General features: G+C 41.5%; 1 protein-coding gene across 4 annotated transcripts; it reads left to right on the forward strand.

Annotated features, from left to right (window-relative positions):
- Window positions 1-451: 451 nt before the first annotated feature.
- On the forward strand, window positions 452-11,821 carry cahz (carbonic anhydrase). Of its 4 annotated transcripts, none has more exons than XM_027276502.1 (8): window positions 452-464; window positions 2,349-2,405; window positions 3,122-3,319; window positions 4,254-4,372; window positions 4,953-5,045; window positions 6,373-6,435; window positions 6,572-6,727; window positions 10,061-11,821. In XM_027276502.1, exons 2-8 carry the CDS (start codon window positions 2,372-2,374, stop codon window positions 10,178-10,180), a joined length of 783 nt encoding a protein of 260 aa, XP_027132303.1. In that variant the 5' UTR covers window positions 452-464; window positions 2,349-2,371; the 3' UTR covers window positions 10,181-11,821. The 4 variants fall into 4 exon arrangements, with proteins under 4 accessions (XP_027132303.1, XP_027132304.1, XP_027132302.1 ...); XM_027276503.1 differs by having other exon boundaries at window positions 458-464; window positions 2,354-2,405; XM_027276501.1 differs by lacking the exon at window positions 452-464 and adding an exon at window positions 1,266-1,374.
- Window positions 11,822-19,374: the final 7,553 nt, after the last annotated feature.

The following is a 19,374-nucleotide window of genomic DNA, read 5'->3' on the forward strand; positions in this document are numbered from 1 at the left end:
CCAGAATGTCAGCAGGAAACATCAATGTCCAAATGTCAGCGGGTCAGCTAAACAACAGTTTATGTAGTGATGGTCATTGCTGAACTTAGCTGTGTTTATTTGGTGTGTAGCGATGCCAGACATGTGCCCAGCTTGAAATAACATAACAGGTTACACACATCCTGAGTCCATTTAGTTGCCCCAATAACAATCCAATTGAAAGTGTAAGTGCTGATTGCAACTGCCCTCACCTTGTCAACCCTCTCTCATCCTAGCATGAAGAAGATTCCAGATTCAGAGATATACAACAACATCTTGACTGCATATTTGACATTGTTCCATCAAAGTAAGTTCTGTTAACCAATGGGATAACAGTAAAATGAGTATGTTTTTATTATGAGTCTTTCTAATGTTAAGTCAGTATATTGGTGAATTGCATCTTCCATTCCACAACACACGGCAGAAGAAATTCATCACTGGAGAGCGTAAGTCCACCTGTACTCTGTGTAATATTTAGTAATGAAATACTGAAGGAAGAGGTGTCATGTTTAACTCTAAACCTGTTGCACTGATGAACTTTGTTGTGAACAAATCAAACCAGCAGATAACTTGTTACAGATTGTGATGTCATGTCTTACCAAATATTCTGATGGCATATATTTATGTATACACCATTCTTATGGAGGGAGGTAACAAACTCAGCAAAGCACTACCCTTGGTGGGACGCACTGCTTGCAATTGCCACTGAGCCCTGCACTCAAAGTACAAGTGATTTAAACTTTGACACTGGGTGACCTTTCAAAGCTCAGCCAACTTGAATTTCCTTCAGGATCTATAAAGTATCTATCTATCAATAAGATAGCAGCTATGTTTAGTGTAACAGCAAGCAGTAAGCAGGAGAAGTAGAGAGTATGAGAAAATGTAACTCTTATCTGAAATCAACGTTGTAACTCTTACAAACCGACCAGAATGTCAGCAGGAAACTCATGTCCAAATGTCAGCGGTCAGCTAAACAACAGTTTATGTATGTGATGGTCATTGATGAACTTAGCTGTTTATTTGTGTTAGCGATGCCAGACATGTGCCAGCTTGAAATACATAACAGTTACACATCCTGACGTCCATTAGTGCCCCCATAAAAATCCAATCTGAAGTGTAGTTGCTGATTGCAACTGCCTCACCTCACCCTCTCCATCCTAGCATGAAGAAGATTCAGATTTCAGAGATATAACAACAACATCTTGACTGCATTATTTACATTTTCATCAAAGTTCTGTTACCATGGATACAGTAAACTGGAGTATGTTTTTATATGATCTTTCAATGTTAAGTCAGTTATATGGTGAATTGCATCTTCATCCACAACACACGTCAGAGGATCAATCACTGGAGAGCGTAAGTCCACCTGTACTCTGTGTAATATTTAGTAATGAAATACTGAAGGAAGAGGTGTCATGTTTAACTCTAAACCTGTTGCACTGATGAACTTTGTTGTGAACAAATCAAACCAGCAGATAACTTGTTACAGATTGTGATGTCATGTCTTACCAAATATTCTGATGGCATATATTTATACCATTCTTATGGAGGGAGGTAACAAACTCAGCAAAGCACTACCCTTGGTGGGACTGAAGGAAGAGGTGTCATGTTTAACTCTAAACCTGTTAGTGAGGCCATTAGTGCTTGTAACTTACTGTTTCACAGGGGAAACGTGAATGAAACATTTAGGACACTGAGACTTGGGGTTGGGAGGTGGGTTGGAAGGTTCTGCTTCGGGTCCCACAAAGGCTCCGTCCGCCCCTGCAGAGAGCCACAGGCACGCACATACCATGTAGCTTGCAGCCGTCATAGAGCCGCACACAGGAAGGATCAATGAAGGCTGGCAAGAGCTGAAAGAAAAATCTCGAGTTCAGGATATTGCGTTAAAAACCCTCACAGCGCAGCTCTGAACCTGCACTGACCCTGAAACAGCTGAGAGCGGCGCGGGGTGCTCAGATGGACATGATGGATGTGTATGGATGAAGAGCGCGCATCAGGGATTAATCCCAATGTGCACAGAGAGATCAGCACCACATCTCTCCAACACTCTCTGAATATTCCGAAAAAAGAGTCGGAGGGGAGGACAGGGAGAGGGGGGGGGGGGGGATGTGGCGAGGCAGCCGGAGTGGACGCCACCGTCACAAATCTGGATAAATGCGTTGTTCTCCTGATTGACCGGCCCGCCGAAGGACCGGCAAGCCAAACCCACCGGTGTGAGGACCCACAGAGTCTATATAAAGACCCGCAGCGACGTCTGTCACATCATCATCCGCCTCTTCTGCCGCTCTCCAACCTGCAGACTTGGATTAACCATTCCTTTGTGTTGTCAGGGTAGCACGCAGCAGCAGCAGCCATGTCTCACGGATGGGGATACGGACCGACTAATGGTGAGGACCTCCCAGCATCCAGCCAGGTTACATGTGTCGATGACCGGGTTCCAACCTCCTGTCACACTCTCAGCTTTATTTTGCCTTAGTGCAGACAGTAATAGATTACAGGCCAGTTGTCATTCCTCAGTAACAATGTCATTACATTACCATAGCAGCCCGATGAAGTACAAGTTGAGGGTCAGAGTTAGAACATGTAGTGCACAGGAAACTTTTACAAGATGAACTTTAGAGTTCAGACTTTCCCACAGAAAAAACTGGACTGTCTACATTACATACATGATTTTTGTTAATTGTTCACTTTACTATGGATGGATTATTGATTATAATCATTGAATTGATGTATCATGAAGGTTCTGGAAATAAGGCAACAGAAGTCAGAACAGAGCACAGTATTATAAAATACTGTACTGACAACTTTCAATTTCCATTTGCAGTGTTTAAAATGTTGCAGAAATATTACAATAATTAGAAAATAATGCTGAAAGAGGCTTTTTGGCACCTTCAGTGAGCATTTTGACTTTTATTTAAGTTTTTTATCTAAAGAGATCATCACAACAGGAAAAAGGGAAAGAAAAGAGCATTATAATTCATAATCATAAATATGTTGTAATGACTTTAAATTGTTGGTGTGGAAGTACTGCACACACAGAGCAGGACAGAACACTGAGTTTGGTGGTCACATATTAATGTATTATATGAATATGTATTTGTAGGACCTGACAAATGGGGAGATGATTTTCCTGTTGCTAACGGGCCTAGACAGTCTCCCATCAACATCGTTCCCAAGGAGGCTCAGTATGACTCCTCTCTGAAGGCTCTGAAACTCAGGTATGACCCCTCCAACGCCAAGGGCATCCTCAACAACGGACACTCCTTCCAAGTGGACTTTGATGATGACACGGACAGCTCCAGTAAGCACTGCTTTATTTGTTTTTTGTACAGCCCTTGCACCAAAAATGTATTTATACTACAGCAGTAAAATATGAATGTAGTATCACAAAACATGATATAGAAGTCCTGTTTAGGCCTCCACCCGTGCTGTGTGTACTGTAGCAGATAAGAACGTCTGATGATGTCAGTTAACCCTGATAAGCCTCACCATTATCTGGAGGTCAACAGGACATCTGAGCCACCTCCCTCTGCTGCACAGACGCTGTTATTTAACATTCATCCAGCAGTGCAAACCATAAAAAATATGAATTTAATATATGCAAATCATATTTTATATTTACTGTTTACAGTGTCATGTTTTTTTTTTTTTTTACAGTGATGGATATAATAAGATGTGATATAATTAACCACTCTAAGAAAAGCATCACAGCAAATGTTCTTTTGTTTCTACTCAGGACATTATCAGTTATGTAAAATGCCATCTAAACATTTTCTACATTTACACCACGTCCTGATCATGCTCTGACCGTATGTCAGTCATCCCCAGTCCCAGATACATTGGTATTAAAAAACAATGAATTGCTACAGAAACAGAAAAAAGTTTCTAAGAAGTAGGAACACATTTATTGATAAAGTCATGAAAAACTGGAATAACACATATCTTACAATAACTTGTGAGATATGAGAAAAAATAAAGCTCTGCAGGTCCCCCTGTTGGACTCTTCAGTGGTTCAGTATTGCACTTTCATGAAGCTGGGTGACTGACTAGAGGCAAATTAAAAACAGAATGGTTATCAAGTGTAAGTAATAGGAACATGCAGTGTCCAACCATACAGGTCCCAACATGCCATAAGCGTACTGCTGTGATAATGTGCAGATTACTGACTGGCATAGAATTTGTTGATGTTAAGTCTCCTGTGATCTCTGATGAGTCTGTTGTTTTGTTCTGACCAGCCCTGACTGGAGGTCCTATTTCTGGAACATACCGTCTGAGGCAGTTTCATTTCCACTGGGGAGCCAGTGATGACAGAGGCTCTGAGCACACTGTCGACGGCATCAAGTTCCCCTGTGAGGTACTGAGGCTACTGAAGCTACAACTACACACACCTACCTCTACCTCTGTTCATATCATGGAATAAACCATTCAGATGTGTGGTGTTAACAGTGTATGGTAACAAATCAGTTTAGAATGGTTCTTATTGTGTTACAGTATTTTTCTAAATCATAGGGACTTGGAAAAAGAAATTCTGTGGCAGGGCTGCAGCTTTATACAATTACAGTGGCCAATAAATTGGTCGATTCCACTGTCTTCAAATGTAACTGAATGTTCAGTCATCCCCCACCAGAATGAATTCACTGCTGTGTGAAGAGACTTTTAACAGTATCTTCATGTGGAAACAGTATTTACAGGTGAACTGCTGAAACACTTTACTGGACATATGACAGTAAATTTAGGTTTGGAATTTGAACTTGTGACCTCAGTGTGTCTACATTTGTGACTGTGGCCCTGCCATGAGATGACATCAGATGATCACAGCACCTCCTTATCTGTTCTCTGCCCCCACCCAACATTTTTGGATCTTTCATAATTGCCCTAAAATGTTTATACTGCCATCATTATCTCTAAAATATCAGGTCTCTTTTTCTTGTCAGCTTCATCTGGTGCACTGGAACACTAAGTACCCTAGCTTTGGAGAGGCAGCCAGCCAGCCTGATGGACTCGCTGTGGTCGGGGTCTTTCTTAAGGTGAGTAGTTTATCACAATCCATCTGCACAACAGACTAGGTGTGTAAAGGTACTTTAAAGGTCCCATAGGTCCCCCCAGGTCTCATCCTATTGTAGAAGGTAAGATTTTGATGTCTGTTCTGATTATAAAGCAGGTATACGTGCTGCACAAATACTATCATAGAGCTCAAACTGTGCTGCCGTGCTCCCTGGACACACTATCCAGTTTTTCTTTTCTTTTTTTTCTTTTTTTCTATATGTATTAATAACACAATACCCAGCAGCTATCCTGCCCAGCAGGACAGAAATGCTGCACAATCATGCTAATAATAACGCTCTATGTCCAACAGGCAAGGGCAGCTGCAGGGCCAGAAAATATTTTCTCCATAAAATATAAGATAAGATAAGATAAAGTTTGAATCATTGCTGGGAGGAGATTCACGTGTTATATAATCCAAAAATAAATACCAGATTAAAAAGTATAATCCAGTTTCACCATAAATAGCAAATAAAGTTATACAGTATTCCATGAGGCCCAGCCCCCTGACACACTGCATTCCTGCAGTTTCCTCTATCAGTGCAGTGATCATTGGGTGCAGCCCAATGACAGTATAAAGAATGGACAGAGCCTGAGTGACGCTTCTTTCACCTTCCATCTCTAAATATCGGTAAAGACGTGGGTCATTGGCTGATGGGCCGAATGACGCCTGGGTGCTCTAATAAGCCATCTGTAACAGCACATACCTGTCAATCAAGTGCTCATGCTGTTAATTATGCATAACTTCGATTCGATTCAATTTTAATATGGACTGACTCACATGTGCAGCCTGTCTCAAGCTGCCGCTCGAGGAATTACAGTTTTTAGCACTTACCCACTGGCAGCTTCATTCCTAGCTCCAGAGGTTGATGCTTGGTGGCCCCTTGACTGGCTTATGGAAGTTGTCCAATCAGAAGAAAGCAGCTTCTATGGAGGGGTCCTTAAAAAGACAGGAGGCGAAACAGCTTTTTTCAGATCAGGAAAAAAGTTAAAAAATAATCATAATAATGCAAATTCATCTTGAACTTTTATTGTGTGTTTTGTTTTTGTTGTTTTCTCATTTTGGCAAATGAATTAAACTCAAGATAAAAGTGTAGGGAGGTGCAGAGAGAGAGTCTGTAACCATGACCGTAAAAAAAGTAAAACCACCGAGTGAAAACACAAAGAAACAGAAATGAAGAGTCACTTAATATGACTCTATCATACTGTATGTGTATTAGGAACATAATATTGATATTTGTTTGTTTTTTATATCATGGTCATTGTTGATACTGGTATGTCATATATTGTGTGTCTATCTGTCTGCTACAGATTGGTGCTGCCAACCCAAGGATTCAGAAAGTTCTGGATGCCTTGGATGCCATTAAGACCAAGGTAAAAAAACAACAACAACACCTGCCTGAGAATTTTACAAAACACAAACAAAGTATGTGTAACAGTGTATAAGAAAACTAACAACTACATGCTGTGGTCTTCTTTTCTTCCTCATTCCCTCCTTCCATCCTTTCAGGGAAAGCAGACCACCTTTGATAACTTTGACGCAAAGACTCTTCTTCCTCCCTCTCTGGATTACTGGACCTATGATGGCTCTCTGACCACACCCCCCCTGTTAGAGAGTGTCACCTGGATCGTCCTCAGGGAGCCAATCAGTGTCAACCCTGCACAGGTACTTAACTTTCTTTACATTGACTTACTCACTAAACCCACATAAACTCACACCAACGTCAGACAGAAGATCAGGACACACCGATGCAGAATTCTGCTGAAAGCACTTGTGGATGTTTGGACCTCCAGGACCAGCTCTACTTTTCTTTTTACATAAAAACAGATAATTAGCATAAAGTTCATTCATGACAAAAAACTGAGAAATTATGATTGCAGTCACAATTTTTTAACCACCCGCCACAGTCTTGAACAGTACTTGAACGACTTGAAGTCACAGTGACATTTGTTTTAGCTATCGCTGCACGCAGATAGGAAGGCTAGTCCGCACACTGTAAAGCAACAAATGCATGTAGTACTGAGCTTTAGTATGAGAGCCAAACAAGTGAACAGCTGGATTACACACAAGAAAGAATTCAAATATAGCTAGAAGGTCATATGGGTGTTTCAGTGCAAGTACACAGTACACAGAGTGTGTGTAGGGGTGTATGTATGTGTGTGTGTGTATTTGTGGCAGTACTAAATACAGACATTAGTCTTGGCAGCCCATCTGCCGGTCTGTGGGATGGACACGCTGCTTCAGTACAGCTTTCCAATCATGTGGTCCAGTGGGACTGCTGTTCAAGTCTCCAGTGGACCTGAAGCTTAAAATTAGAAAATAAAAGGAAGTCACACAAATCAAAAACTGCCAATTAGTCACTCATACACACTTTAGACTTTGAGTCTAAGGAGCCAGTTTGTTGGTCCAAACACTGTCAAAGAGTGTAAGAAGCCATATCATACAGAGCAGGGTGTGTGTGTCCTGTGTTTCACCCAGATTACACTGCCTGTCAGTATCTGCAGTGGGCAGTTTTCACGCTGTCTCACAGTATGTCACCCCTATGTGACATAAAACCCACACTGTATATCCCCCCCCAGAGAAATCTTTCTGTTCTACACTGTAGAAGTGAACACACTGCAGTGCTGAGTGAGACTGCGGAGGGTTAATCCGAACTCACCAGCTCACTAAACAGTAAATGACTCCCAGAGGAGTTGTTGTTTATGCCATACTGCTGCTTTACTCAACACACACACACACACATACACACACACACACACACAGTGTTCAGAGATGTGAGATGTTTCAGAGGAAAGTTAACACTGTTTCAATTGTTGGACAGTTCATTCATCTTAATGCTGCTCGATGAATTATGGGAGTAGTCTGAGTGTCAGGAGGGCTGTGTTTGCATCACCATGTGCACACAGGAGATAACCACCACAGCAGGAGGGTGTAAGCGGGTGGGCTGCATGAAATGATCTGCTGCTGGGTAATCCTTGAACCTGTTCCAGGTGCCACAGTTTCCTTCAGAGTGAACGCGGCCTGTTTTCTCTGGCGGAAACCAAAGTGCACTTCCATTTGACCAACTGAGGATTGAGGGGCTCATGGGAATTTTTCATCACTCTGGTTCCTATGCAACACACACCCTGCGTTCCATTTGCATTTGAGAAATGATTCTATAACTACAGAAAATGTTTGTGTCTGATTTCATGACAGCATTGTATATCTGGAACGTCTAACCAGTTTTGACCTAACAGTATATGCACAATCATAAGCATGCATTATGTTAACGCAGACACATGTGTGCTTAAAACTCACTACTGTGTGTGTGTGTGTGTGTGTTTGGATTTGAAAGCTCAACTCTCTGGCTCCTCCCTACACATGGCCCTTCTGATAGCCGTGTTATTTAGATTCTGACTGGGGAGCAGTAAGGTTAACCCGTCACTGGGAGAGCCTCTCGTCACCACAGCCACACAGTGACTGTGGAAGCTCCACAGGAGTCCCCTGTCACTCAGTGTGTCCTGTTAAAAAGTGACTGGATGTTGTAACATAACTTTAACCTTTTGTGTTTTGTGATACTGAGCTATATAAATATTTAGATATCGGATGTACAAAAGTCAAACCAATCTTCATCGACTATAACCATCTCCATCATGAGCTATTTTATTTTGTTGGCTGCTATTATCTTATTAATATTTATATATCTATCTAATCTACCTCTAATTGCAAAACTGTTCATGTTGGCTGAAATACAGTCAGCCACAGAGAGAACAATGTTGTGTTTTAAATTCTGATGGTCAGGTTCATTTTAGATATGAATTGCCTTTTCACAAGCAAGGACCACAATGTCAACAATTCCCCTTTAAATGATTCATTAACAAAACACAAAGATTGTGAGTGAAGTGTGACCCTATGGAGAGCAGGAAGGAGAGGGAGAGAGAGGAGGAAGGAATGGGGTAGGTGGGAGAGGTGTGGAATAGAGGGGAGGGTTAGGAAATGTCAGTGGCAGCTTTCAGGTGTTTTCTTGAAACTTCAGTACATTTCAGGTAACCAAGCACAATACAAACTAAGCTAAATAACTTGATGATGCTAAAAATGTAGCTTTCTTCCATCATTCAGTTTTTCCAATATTAGAGATCCCAGTAGAAGTTCCCAGGGCTACGTTGAACACACACAAAGGGAAAAGAGGAGTCAAAGTGGAGTGGGGTGGTCAGGTGACAGGCAGTGTAAGGGGACCCCCCCTTACACTGCCTCAGGGCTTGTTGATGAGACTGGTTGCAGCCAAGAAACAGTGTTTTGTGGCATAAGGTTAGGGTCCTGTTGGTACAGTAGATGTGCTCTTTATATTTATTCATACAAGCCATCCTATATTCACAGTTTTTTTCAAGTGCTTACCCATACTTCACAACTGGCCAAATGGATCATTTTCTTCTCAAAAACACATTGTGTTAAATATATACTAACTCTCCATTTCAAAATGGTCATGAACCTTAAACCTCCATGCAGAAAAGTACTCCTCTATGGTGTTGAGAAAAAATTATCTGAAGTATGGGTAAGCGCTTGTTAGCGATTGAAAAAATCTGTATTATCAGCTAATATATTGTTTTTGAACTGATATCATTGAAGAAGCAGAGGTTTTTATACTGTATCTAAGGTTTGGAATATTGTTTTTGCTATTATGGGATGTTGTGTGTTAACATTCGTAAATAATACAAAAACAGTCCATAATTTTGTTGGGAGGTATAGCTTGTCTGTTACGAATGTAACGATTGTGGAAATGTGTTCACTGACTGCATATTGTGTGAAAACCACATGGTTTTGGAATGTGTGAATGGTATGGCCACAAAGGCCGATGCTTTGCTAATTGTGTTTAGAGTTTTGAAAATGTGAACTGGTTGGACGAACGCTTGTTAGAGACTGAAATAAAAACTGTAATCACTATGTTCATATTCCCTGTGTACAGTCTGTAATATTTATATGATCTTTCTCTCTTTTGTCCTGTCTCTCCGTCCTCTTCAGATGGCCATGTTCCGCAGCCTCCTGTTCACTGGAGAAGGAGAAGCTCCGTGCTGCATGGTGGACAACTACCGTCCCCCTCAGCCTCTGAAGGGCCGCCAGGTCCGCGCCTCCTTCAAATAAACCCTGCTTCATTGTGATCACTTCCGTGCCCTCTTAACTTCTCCTCAGCTCCATGCCCTGAACCTTTTTACTCATATTGCTCTCCACATGCAGTCTGTGCTCAGCTTATCCTTGCCCTGTTGACATCAACCTGAAAATTAAAGTAAAGACCCAGCTGCTTATGCTTTCTAGGACATAGACTACCTGGATGTATCTTGAAAAAAGAACTTTAAAAGTGATTTTTATGCTTTGACACTACTGAGACATAGACCATATTTACACTTATGATTCCAAGTGTCTCCTAACCAGATGATATTTTCATTCATACATGAATGACCGTATTTATGAACCGCAAGCGAGACAAAAGTATTATCGTCTTCACGGCTCCATGCAGATCAACACTCACACAGAAATTGAACTTGATTTGATTGATTGAGAATCAGAGAACAGCTCACTGCGCCTTATCTTTATCATATGTTAAGGAATCATTGGAGCTTGGGCAATGGCTATTTTCTCATCTGGTCATTTAGGTTAACTTTAGCTGCCATTATCAGGACAGAGGACATAGAACTTAAAAAGTCAGACAGTGAGAGGTTATTTCTACAGACTAAATATTGACATAGTTGCACTATGGGAGGAGTAAAGATGTCAGTCATGACACTGACTTAGCACAGACAAAGCTACCCTAAGAGTCCTAGTCTATCCCAGCTAGGAGAAAGAGACTAGCGATGTAGGATTGTACATTTTATGACTAGTAACAACAGGACAAAAATTCTGGCCTCCTCATTTTGTCTGTACCATGTTTTATTTCCCATTCCAATAATTCCTTCATCCTTTGAAGAGTCTTATTAATATGCTTGTTTGTCATCTACCAACATCTTTGATTGAAAATGAAAGCCTTCATCAACTTCCCTATCAGCTGCTTTCTATGCATTCCATTGTGTTGTGAAATGTGCCGTAGACATCTGCTCAGATTGTCAAACGACATGTTTTTTATTCATGCCTCATTTTGTTGTTTGAGACAAAGTGATCATACTGATTTTGGAAGTTTTGGTGCACGGTGGCCACCACTCATCAACAAAGCACTATGCAAGTTTAAGACTTAAGATCACGTCATGATGGCAATGTCTCCAGTATGTTGTGAAGGGCATCTCGTGAAGTGTTGGCTGATGGTAATATGTCATGTTTTCTCTATGTTGGGCTTCTGATAAATGAAGCTTTAGTGTTGCAAAAAGGAACCAGCAGGCCACTGACACATCTGGATTGCTGGTGGTCATGGCATTTACCATTCGTTCTGTCACTGGCTGGACAGTGTCCCTCTATTTTTTATAAAAACTATGACAACTGAACTACCTATCACCACAGTGCATTAAACACTTTCTTCAAGACTTGTGTACAACAGAGCTGTGGTGTTAGAAAGAATTAGTCTGCAGTGGATATTTGAAATAAACTCAGCTCAATGGCAGACTTTCAGTGTGACTTTTTAGCCTTTGTATCAATGTTATAAAAAAATATATATTTAAAAATCTGCTTTCAGAGTGTGTTGATTGTGAAACAGCGTTAACCCTTTAAAGTGAATCACTGAAAACTAAAGTCAGATTATAGATGGAAGGATGTTTTGTGGGAATCTGTCATGGTATTAATAAAAACTCTTAGCTTACAGACGGCTCAGATTGTCCTTCTTTCTCACACCTCCTAATCACATATCAGCATTTCTCTTCTCTCCTCTCCTCTCTCCATCTGTTTCATTACAGTTTTGTCCAGTTGCTTACCCACTGAAATGACATGGATAGCACAAATATTTAAAGTGACACACAGGGAGCCAAACCTCATCTCAAATCTCCAAAATTTTAAAAACATTTTCTGCTTTACACACGTTTTGCAATTCGAAGTGGCACTTTTTAAGTGTACTGAACGCGGTTCTCTGCATAAGATACAACAATCTGACATAAAGTCACATTGCAATTTCAAAACACGCCATTTAAAATGACACTACATGAGCTTATTGGCCACTACATGTGCCACCTAGCCAAACAGGTGTTATGTAAGTTAACACTTCAATCAGGAAGTAAACAATAAAAGACCATAGGTGAGCATCTTTGGAAGACACTGCTGAGAGAGGAAGAGGAAGAGGGAGGGTTTGAATGAGAGGGGGAGGAAGAGTGAGAGTCGGGGTAGAGCAGTGTTATCTAATTATTTTACTTTCCTCTTTATTTTATTTTTTTTTATTTCTGAATATTATTTCTGTATTTTTCAGCTTACTGTTGTGTGAGCATATTTTAGTTCACTCCAATGTAAATATATCTGCTGTGCATATGTTGCACTGACTTGTTTGGTGAAAAATAAATCAAATCAAATCAAATCAAATCAATTTTATTTGTATAGCCCAAAGTCACAAAGTACATTTGCCTCTGAGGGCTTTACAATCTGTACAGGGAGTGACACCCTCTGTCCTTAGACCCTCGGTTCCACTGTGGAAAAACTTGCCCACAAAAAACCTTTAATAGGGAAAAAAGGTGGAAGAAACCTCAGGAAGAGCCACAGAGGAGGGATCCCTCTCCCAGGACGGACAGACGTGCAATGGATGTCACGTGTACAGGACAGATCAACACAAACATATTGTACAATGACTGATAAAATGACAATGAATTACAATGACTGATAAAATAACAATGAATTACAATGAATGATAAAATGACCACAGTAGCAGATGTGGTAGTAATAATGACAGTAATAATATATGTAGTAGACGTCGTGCAGGATCACAGCAGCCACGATCCAAGAGAACCTGCTGGACGACAGAGCACAGAAACTCCGGGGAAGTTTGGTTAGTAACATGCATTAATGAGACATGTCCACAGATGGAGAGAGAGAGAGAGAGAAGATCCGAGAGAGGCCGAAGAGAGAGAAAGAAAGAAGAAAGAAAGACAAGAACGAAAGAAAGAAAGAAAGAAAGAACGAAAGAAAGACAAAGAAAGCATAAGCGGGTTTCGGTAAGGGAGATGTGTCATTCTTCAACCAATACCGTGCCTGGCAGGCTAACCTGGTGGGGGGTGGAGTCCCCCGCAGATAACTAAGGATGACTGAGCGCCGCCCCTAACTATGGCTTTATCAAAAAGGAAAGTCTTAAGTCTATTCTTAAAAGTGTCGACCGTGTCTGCCTCCTAAGACCAGAAAGGTAGTTTGTTCCACAGAAGAGGAGCCTGATAGGTGAAAGCTCTGGCTCCCAATCTACTTTTGGAGACGTAGGAACCACAAGGAACCCAGCGTCCTGAAGAAGGCATGTTCTAGAGAGGGGTAATAAGGTATTAGTGAGCTCTTTTAGATATTGTGGTGCCTGACCAATGAAGCGGCTTGTGTAAGAAGGAGAAGAAATTTTAAATTCTTATCCCTTCTAGATTGTAATAGGTAGCCAATGGCAAGGAAGCCAGAATGGGAGAAGATGTGATCTCTGATCTTGGTTTCCTGTCAGAAACAGTGCAGCACATTCTGAATTAATGAAAGTCCAAAGAGACTTATTAGAGCAGCCATAAACAGAGTTACATATAGTCCAGCCATAGAAGTAACAAATGCGTGGGACTAGTTTTTCTGCATCCGCTTGAGAGAACAATGCGTCTGAGTTTTAGCGATGTTACGTAAGTGGAAAGAATGCAGTCCCGAAATTGTTTTATGTGGATGTTAAAGGACAAATCCCTGATCAAAAAACAACTCCAGAATTCTTACGTGGAGCCTGGAGGCCAGGGTGATCCGTCTAAAGTAACTAAGTTCTCTGAGGTGTTTGGGTTCGCAATTGAAAACCTTCAGTTTTGTCTATTATAAATCAAAAAATGTAGGCCATCCAACTTTTTTATCCTTAGGCGTGTTGGAGTGTTCGTTAACTGATTGGTTGCATCAGGCTTGATCCGATAAATAAATTGGGTGTCGTCCACATAACAGATGAAAAATAGTGATAAGTGATTTCCATAATGTTTCCCAAGGAAGATCATATAAAAATGAATAGAAGTGGTCCAGTACAGAACCTTGTGGGACTCCATGACAACTTTGGTTCTGCATGAGATATTCTCATTGACGTGAACAAACATGAGATCGATCTACAAGAAATACGACTTAAACCAGCTTAGGGCCGGTTCCTTTGATGCCAATATGATGTTTCAGGTCTCTGTAAAACAAGAATTTTGCTGGTCATTGGTGTTCCAAATGCAACCTACGATCTAACAGGAACAAGTACAGAGATGAGTCCTTTGTCTGATGGCCATGTAGGAGTCATTTGTAACTTTGACTTAATGCGGTCTCTTGTGCTTGATGCACTCTAAAGCCTGACTGAAAAAGCCTTCAAATTAGAACTTATTGGTTATGGAAAAGTCACAACACGCTGATTGCTACAGCTTCTCAAGTATCTTAGAGAGAAAGGGAAGGTTTTGAATCGGTCCTGTAGTGTGCTAAGACCTCCGCTGGGTCTAGAGTGGGCTTTTTAAAGAAAGGTTAATTAACAGCTACCTTAAAGGACTGTGGTACATATCCTATATAATAAAGACGATTAATCATATTCCATAACGAATTACTAACACTACAGAGTAAAACGTCCTTGAAGCAGCCCTGTTGGGCTGGAGTCTAAGAGAACAGGTTGACGGGCTTAGCTGCAGAAATGATTAAAGTTATTGATGAGGTCGATGGGAGGAAAAAGAGTCTAAATACCATAACAGGGTTTTACAGCTGTTTCAAAACTTTGCTGATCAGAATGCCGGTTGAGGGCAAGAGGTGATGGGATTTTTGTCTCTAATAGTTTTTGTTATATCTTATCATTAAAAAGCTCAAGACGTCTTGCTACGTTAGACCTAAAGTGAATGAGATGGTTTCAGTAGAGCTTGTGATTCTGCTGTTCGGTCCGGCTCAGTGCTGAAGAGAAACCTGTGTTGTTCTTATCTCTCTATTAAAGAAAAGTAATGGCACCTGCCTCTGGCATTGTACGGGAGAGCCTTCCTGGTAGTTTGAGATTATCTTTGCCAGAACTAGATGAAGATTCTTCCAGTTTAGTGGCCGCCATTTGCGTTCAGATTTACGTGCCGTCTTGCTTTAATTTTACGAGCGTGCTGGCTATGACATGGTGCTAGGCCTTCTTTGTTTTAATTATCTTCTTTTCAGAGGTGCCAATAGAGTCTAGAGTTGTCGTAATGAGCCTGTAATAACTATCAAAAGTGGTCTATTTGTGGGGGCTAAAGAAGCAGATAATCCTCTGTGACAGTTAGACATGGCATTGAATTCACATGCTGAAGGGAATCACTTCCGTGAGGACAGAAACAAGTCAATATCATAGTCAGATATTAATTCATGACTAAGACCGATTGAGATGACAAAGACCTGTTTCAGGATCCACATTTAATATTCTCTTATTTTGGCCTGTTTGGAGATGTTGATTTAATTTTTATATGCGTTTTTATGATGCCAACTCCTCTTCGTTTGTTTTAATCTTAAATACATGTAGGTGGACGGGGGACAGAACAGTCTCTATACAAGGACTGGGTGGGCACACTGCTCTATGGACGGCGCAGAGAAAGCCGTGTAAGACTGCAGCTCTGCTTTCCTGGTCTCAACTCTGGTTGTCGACATTGATTTGGTCAGCTAATAAACTTGGCCATATTTCGCTAGAAAAAGCGCTGCCTCCATCCAAAGTGGGATGGCAAATGCCGTTCTCCTAATCCAGAACCAGGTTTTTCCCAGAAAGTGTCCAATTGTCCTATGAAGCCCACATCTTTGCTGGCCACCACCTCGAACAGCCAAGCGGTGAAATGACGACATGCGGTACAAACATGTCTCACTGGTCACATTGGGGAGGGGACCAGAGAAAACTTACGGAGTCCGACATCAGTTTGGCGCGATTACACACCGAGAACATTAATTGAGTGACCTCCGATTGGGGCGTAACGGGTTCATTAACCGCGGAACGTGAATACAATCTTACGGTATTTACACGGGCTTATCCTTGGCCAGCCAGTTTCAAAAAGACTCGTGTCGCCGCCCGCTTGGCCCCCGGGGATGCATGTAACTAGGATGGCCCCCGTGGTCGCTAACATTCACGTTTGCGGACTATGGAGCTGCCCAAGGACCAGAGTTGGCCTCTCAGGGGTGTGTCGCTGAGCGGGGAAAATCTGTTTTGAAACGTGGCACGGTTTTTGTGTCACCGTGGGCTTCAGTTGGCGGGCTATGCTTTCAAGAAAAAAAATTCCGAACAGTCCCCCGCCCCCGGCTGGCTCGGGAACTACCGGTGACGGCGAGCTGAAGCCCCCCCTACCCGTGGCTTGTACCGCACCGGCTTACAGGGGACTGGCTAAACATCTGAGTACTGGACTGTTTCGTGCGTGCGGTACCGTGCCTCAACTCACGACCCTCGCTCCAGAGCTACAAAAAACTACATTTATTACAAGTTAAAAACCGTTATCACTAAAAGGAGGACGAGGCAGTAACTGAACATTGGCACACAGGTGCAGGAGAGACAGGAGAGGAGAGAGACGCCATTTTGCAGTATGCTGAGGCCTGTTAGTGTGGCCTAACAAACTGTGGGGGAACTATCAGATTGTGGTCACTACAGTAAAGAGAGCTGTTCGTGCACGAACAGAACAAGTCTTAAGGATAGGTGCAGAGAAAAAAGTAGAATAGTCGCTGATGGTGAGAAATACATGTAATTGTTTAGGTGAAACGAGCAGAGAGCATCGCGGCAGTAAACACGATAACCGGAAGTGACACAATCCGTTCTGCCAAAGCACGTTGTTGTCGTAGTGCTATTTCAATAGCACGTGTTGATCTGAGATATTTCTGGTGCATGTGAACAATCTGAAGAATTCTCATCACCGTTTGAACTATGTTATTGAATGATGGCAAGCATAGTAAAGATGAGAGTGCTTTTCATTATGCCCAACGTGTGTACGTTGGTTGACAGAACTCCAAGTAAATGGAAATTGAAAAAAAGGTGTGTGCCTCTGGTGCAAAAGTTTTTGATTTTTGTTGCAGTGCTTCATTTTGTGGGATATATGAGGTGTTTTTACCAGTTTGGGTGTGTGGTTTCGTGAATGTGTTAAGTGATTTTGATAAAACCAGCTTAGTTTTATGCAAATTGTGTTTTAAGCAACTAGAAAAAAAATGTAATGCATGTGAATGGCATGTACTAAACTAAACTCCTGTGCTCTCTGAGGAGAGTTTCTGTGCTCTCTCGTATCGTGATTATTATTATTATTATTATTATTATTAGTAGTATTGTTGTTACGGTAAAAGTTAGTAGTATTCCAGTTTTTTTCTCTCAATTGCCCCCCTCGTTGCATCCTTAGGCCACAACTGACATGAGGTATGAAAATGATTGACATCTAAGGTATGGCCTGATCACAGTCCGCAGTGCGAGCGCTCTCCCCACAACACATCCATCTCAAACACTAATGAGGATCGATTCTTTTTCTTCTCCTCCAGCAGAGTGTCACAGACGGCTAGAATTAATAACCAAGTGTGATGTTTTCACGTGGGCCACCACAACAAAAACCTCACCAGACAGTTTTATGTTGTTGTTTTCTATGAAATTTAGATTTTTTACAAATGTATTGTTTATTTTAGTTGTATAAACTGACAAACTAACAAACCAAAATCTCATGTTCTAAAACGTGCACTTAAAGCAGGTTGAGCATGATTTGATGACTTCTTCACCAACGTGATCTTTTGTTAGTTTAAGGGTTGCTTTGTCGGCTTGGGAGAAGAAACCATGAATTATTCTATTTTTTTTAAAGTGGGTAATTTTACAGAGAAAATCATCAAACCCACGGATTGAATCGCTTTTTTGTGATGACTTTAGGTTTTGAACTGAGTCGCTTTTCTTGAGAAACAAGAAATTCCAACAGTTTCATCACTTCACCAGGTTTTGACACGTTTTTCGTCAGTTCTTAAATATGATTCGTACATTTTCAGCTCATCATGTCGATGTTAAGTGTGCAGATGGCTCTCTGTAACTGGTCACAGAGAATTTTTTGTTGTCAATTTTCAGCTAACAAAACTGCAAACATGATTTAAACAGCAAATTATCCTTTAAACCTTTGGGCCAGGTAATGAGTTGGGTCCTTGTGATGGTCGCATTGTGTGTCTGCTCCTATCAATGTCTCCTGCTCCTGAATCTAATTGAGAGGACAGATAACTCAGACTTGGCCCAGAAGCAGCACAGAGCTACAAACAGTGGCTAACAAACAGCGTCCACTTCAAAACGCCCAAACCAGAGAGGTCCGCTGTGTGTTGTGTGTGTGTGGGTGTGTGTTTGTGTGTGGTGTGTTGTGGTGTGTGTTGGGTAGGAATAGGAAGGGGCCGTTGATGATGGGGAGTGTGCTCTCTGCTTCACAGACTAGGGCCACATGTTTTAGAGAGGACAACAGAGACAGAGGACAGACGAGCTCTCACTGAGGATGTTTTTGGAGTTTATGAATAATGAGGTTGGTGTTGTGATTGTAAACTGATTTGGTTAATCTGCTGCTCTCCACATGCTGTGTCTGCGTTGATGGAGAGATGCGTGGACTAATCCTCTCTGTAATACAATATTACCATAATGGAACGAATCCACACCAGCTTCCATCTCATCCGCGCAACAAACCACCCCTCCCCCACTGCACAGTAACATACAATCCCACTCTCTCTCCACGGCTGATTTGACAACGTAACCATGGACACTGGATTTCATATCATAAAATATAAGAAAGGGGATGCCAGAATAGCTTTTTATTGGAAGCACTTGCAGGCTGACCTGAGGCGATGTTTAGGTAACAGAACTGCGGCTGCCTTGTTCTCATGGGACCACAGCACGTCCAGGACTTACACATATTTCTATGTTGTGATCAGTGCACAAGCAGAACTATAGATTATAACAAGGTGCCAGAAATGCACCATAGTTGGCTGATGGTGAGAACCAATTGTGGCCTCACTGGGGGGAAAAAAAAAAAAGAAGCCCCCAAATGATTAACAGATACGGATTTTATAAATATTGAGTTAGCTTTTATCAGAACACTCAGCTTGAACAGCTAGTTTCTTTCCAGTGTATTCATCACTTTATTGGAATTCAAGGTTATTTGATATAAGACTGGAGATGAGGTCATTTGTTGTATTTTGTGTATTTTTTTTTTTTTTTTTTGTGTTCATTCTGCTGCAAGCTACATGCAATTCTGTTTTCCAGGAAATTCGCATTTGGAACTAATACA

This window comes from Larimichthys crocea, unplaced genomic scaffold, assembly GCF_000972845.2.
Source record: "Larimichthys crocea isolate SSNF unplaced genomic scaffold, L_crocea_2.0 scaffold397, whole genome shotgun sequence".
NCBI lineage: Eukaryota > Metazoa > Chordata > Actinopteri > Sciaenidae > Larimichthys > Larimichthys crocea.

Coding starts and splice junctions, on each gene's coding strand:
- cahz (XM_027276500.1), top strand. CDS start 1,303: ATGTTAAGTCAGTTATATGGTGAATTGCATCTTCATCCACAACACACG. Junction 1,375..2,353: donor AGGATCAATCACTGGAGAGC/GTAAGTCCACCT, acceptor TTGTCAGGGTAG/CACGCAGCAGCAGCAGCCAT. Junction 6,436..6,571: donor TGGATGCCATTAAGACCAAG/GTAAAAAAACAA, acceptor CCATCCTTTCAG/GGAAAGCAGACCACCTTTGA.